The 3,307-nt window shown below is 40.4% G+C and overlaps 1 protein-coding gene and 1 long non-coding RNA gene across 2 annotated transcripts; both read right to left on the bottom strand.

Moving 5' to 3' along the window:
• Positions 1-588: 588 nt before the first annotated feature.
• Positions 589-964, bottom strand: LOC105315624 (ankyrin repeat-containing protein C6C3.08-like; the record flags this gene model as incomplete). The annotated part of the gene is made up of 1 exon (XM_011410336.1): positions 589-964. A coding segment is annotated over exon 1 (376 nt), but the record flags the coding sequence as incomplete, so codon positions are not given.
• An 816-nt stretch (positions 965-1,780) lies between these two features.
• Positions 1,781-2,424, bottom strand: LOC109590987 (uncharacterized). Its single transcript, XR_002189603.1, has 2 exons — positions 2,063-2,424; positions 1,781-2,017 (listed from the first exon to the last, which is right to left on the bottom strand). It is a non-coding gene; the product is annotated as an uncharacterized LOC109590987 (long non-coding RNA).
• Between the last annotated feature and the right edge of the window lie 883 nt (positions 2,425-3,307).

Raw genomic sequence — 3,307 nt, 5'->3', positions numbered from 1 at the left:
TCTCCAATTTCTTCCTTCTTCTCCTTTCAACAGAATTACTTATCTCATTCACATGACTGACTATAACAATTGCATGGCATCGATTAAGAGATTTCTGTTCTTCATTTCTCACAACTGTTAGCCACTGATGAAGCTGTTTGACTGCTTCCTTCTCCAATATATTGACTACTATCAGGAACACACCACCAGAACCTTGTAACAGATTCTCAATGACAGCACTGTTACTGGAGTAGTATTTTGAATGACCAGCAAAATCATGAAGAATGATGTTACCCAGTGTCCTGTGTTGTAGTTTATAAGGAATGATGCCAGCAGTATAGGGCACTACCCCTCCAACATTTCTAAAGGAACCAAGAACAACAGGACCAATAGCTGTTTCATTGATGACATGACTAAGAGTACTTTTACCAGTTCCAGGATTACCCACAAGGAGAATGTTAACATAAGAATCAACTGGATGAGATATTTTAATGTCATTAAAATTCTTAAAAATAGGAAGAGTATCAGTCCCTCCTCTCTGCTGCTCCTCTTGAGCTAGTTGTAATGGTGTCTTCCCACGATTGTCTTTAGCTGATGAATGACATTTACCAGTTGATAGTAAATATTTAACGGAACGACTGAAAGCAGCAGCAGTGTGAAGAGGTGTCTGCCCCATTGTGTCAGTAGCCATTGGATCACAGTGACGCTCAAAAATGAGATATTTCAACACATCAACATGATCATGTCGTGCAGCATAATGAAGACAAGTCCGACCACCTTCACCTCTTTCGTGTGGGTCACAGCGATATTGAGTAATGAGATCTTTTGTAACATCTAACCAGCCATTCCTTGACGATAAATGAAGTAAACTAGTATGACCAGATAAGCTAATACCAGTAGGCCCCTCCACTAGTGGCAGTAAGCGAACAGCTTCTTCATGATCTCCACGATCAAACGCATCCAAACACCGGCTTTCTAGTGACATCTTGATAGGTAAGGTGGATCAAAACAGCTAACGAGACAGAGAGATTCTCTGGAAGCCGGAAATTCAGATAAAACGAAACGAGGCCTGAAGCTAGGAAGTACGAAGGAAGTAAGAAGAAAGCTCGATCAGATGAAGAGAAGAGATGCGTCGACAGCAAGATGATGCTACATTCTAATTCCAACCAATCAAAAGTAAGCAGCTCATGTGACTGGAGCAATAAATCTCATTACATTTAAGACTTGAGTTGATTCACATTTTTAGTACATGCATAGATATGTACCAGGAACAGGATAGGAAACTCGATCACGTGACTGTTCTATCCTGTAGTTAAAATGTCGCAAATTTGAAAGAAAAGGTACCTAGTTTTTGTGGGACTGTAACTGTGCACCAGAAGGAATCCAGCGGTAGTAATTAGTCTCAATATGTAGCCAAGGTTCTTTACCGTGTTAATAGCTTGACGAATTTTGAAATCGTAAGGATTATGAAGCTGTTTTTTCACAAGTACTGTTTCAGAGGACAAAAGTTTGTGGGACTGTTGGGAGTAAACTGCAGGCCCGTAGCCAGGGTTACAAAAAGGGGGGTGACAAAATGAGTTACATGAAATGGGGGTGACAAAGTATGAGTTACATGAAATGGGGGGTGACAAGTTGGACTGGATGCACATGAAATACCACAAATACATGTTTGATTTAAGCAAACAAACAAAGGCACTAACTCAAAAGGGGGGTGACATGTCACCCCAATCACCCCCCCTGGCTACGGGCCTGAACTGCTACTTGTATGAAACTGAAACTAGTTTGTTTTAGACTATCATTATGTGATTTGTGTTAGTCAGGCAAAATTGTACCTCTAATAATTATAAATAATTTTATATTAATTTTTATTATTTTCACTGTATTTAAGTCGTATAATTATAGTAAGATTTTAACATTAAAAGATTTTAAAAACTACAAAACATAAGCAGCTGATTATTTCTCGGTCTCCACTGGTACTCCCTGCTACTACTTCATTTATAAAGACTGATGCTGAGACTGATTTCTTAGTACTTTAGATCTAGTAACACTGTAACAATAGTAATTCAGCAACATTTATGGTTACTTAGTTAAGTTGATATTTTGAGCAACTTGTCAGTTGCAAAAATAGAACTGATTTATAGATCTATTCTTAGCAACATGTTGATTACGAGATCAAAGTAACCACAAATGTTGCTAGCAAGGGCTATAGTAACACTGCTCAATGAGATCAAGGTCTGAGCAGGGGTCTGCGAGCAGGCCAGGTGCCTGCCGGCTCTTGGTTTCCAGGCCGAGTCTCCAGTCAGGCATCCTTTGAGCACAGAAAAGCCTTTTGGGCCGATAGGAAGCGTCTTGTTGTTAGTTGGATCAGGCAGCGAGACTTTCAGACAAACTACAAGGATTGAACCTTAAAGATGATGCGCTCACGTGATCCAGTTTCCTATCCTGTTCCGTACATATCTATGATACATGCACAACAAACAAGCGTAACAGTGTAAAAATATTCCTATAATTGATTTCACCACCTTGCATGTACAGCTGGGTTCTTATTATGACTTATGAAGATTCTCTCTACCTTCTACTGCTTCTAGAAAAGTCTTTAGACAGTATCTCTATGTTCTTTCGCTGTTAGAAAGCTCATAACTTTGTTCCATGTTTAAACCGCCATTTTATTTGCCGTGACCACACCCACTTACGTAGCGTGGGCGGGTGGTTGCTACATAGATACTACATACACGTATCTATGGTTGCTAAAGCCGGTGTTGGAGGGTAGTTGGACCCCCCTTATTTTTGGACCGGGGGTCCAAGCGCTCGCGAGTAGTTGGACCCCCTTTAGTGTAGTTGTAAAGAAAATACCAGAGATCACGATGGTACCTTTCTCTTCGTGTCTCTATGCTTAGTTCGCTCGGGAGAGGTACAACAGATCGGCCACTTTTTGGCGTTATTTTGGTGGATTTCTGCTCTCAGTAATATGGCAGGCAGAACTAACCAGTCTATTCTCATGTAGCATGGCCTTGTGCATAGTTTTAATCATAAAATGAAACTGGGGTAGCTAAAGCTTGTTTGCAGGAGGGAGAATAAGACATTATCTCTTGTCACGGGGAGCGCACTTGCTTTAAACACCTGTTTTTACAGCTAACACATTTTATTTTTGTATCAAAGAAAAATATAAACATGTGCGTATATTATAAGAGCTCAAGTACAGGTGAAATAGCTTGCGGGACTTCACTAGAGACCATTCTTTCCAGCCATGTCAGGCATTTTCGTCCGCCTCTCACTGTCACAGAGACTGTACCTGAATAAACATTGATTTGAATGGGATCACGTGATC

The sequence above is a fragment of the Amphimedon queenslandica genome, unplaced genomic scaffold (assembly GCF_000090795.2).
Source record: "Amphimedon queenslandica unplaced genomic scaffold, v1.1 AMPQUscaffold_9180_Cont18867, whole genome shotgun sequence".
NCBI classification, from domain to species: Eukaryota; Metazoa; Porifera; class Demospongiae; order Haplosclerida; family Niphatidae; genus Amphimedon; species Amphimedon queenslandica.
Note: the sequence above shows the minus strand (reverse complement) of the source record. Positions and strands in the feature narration are given on the sequence as shown.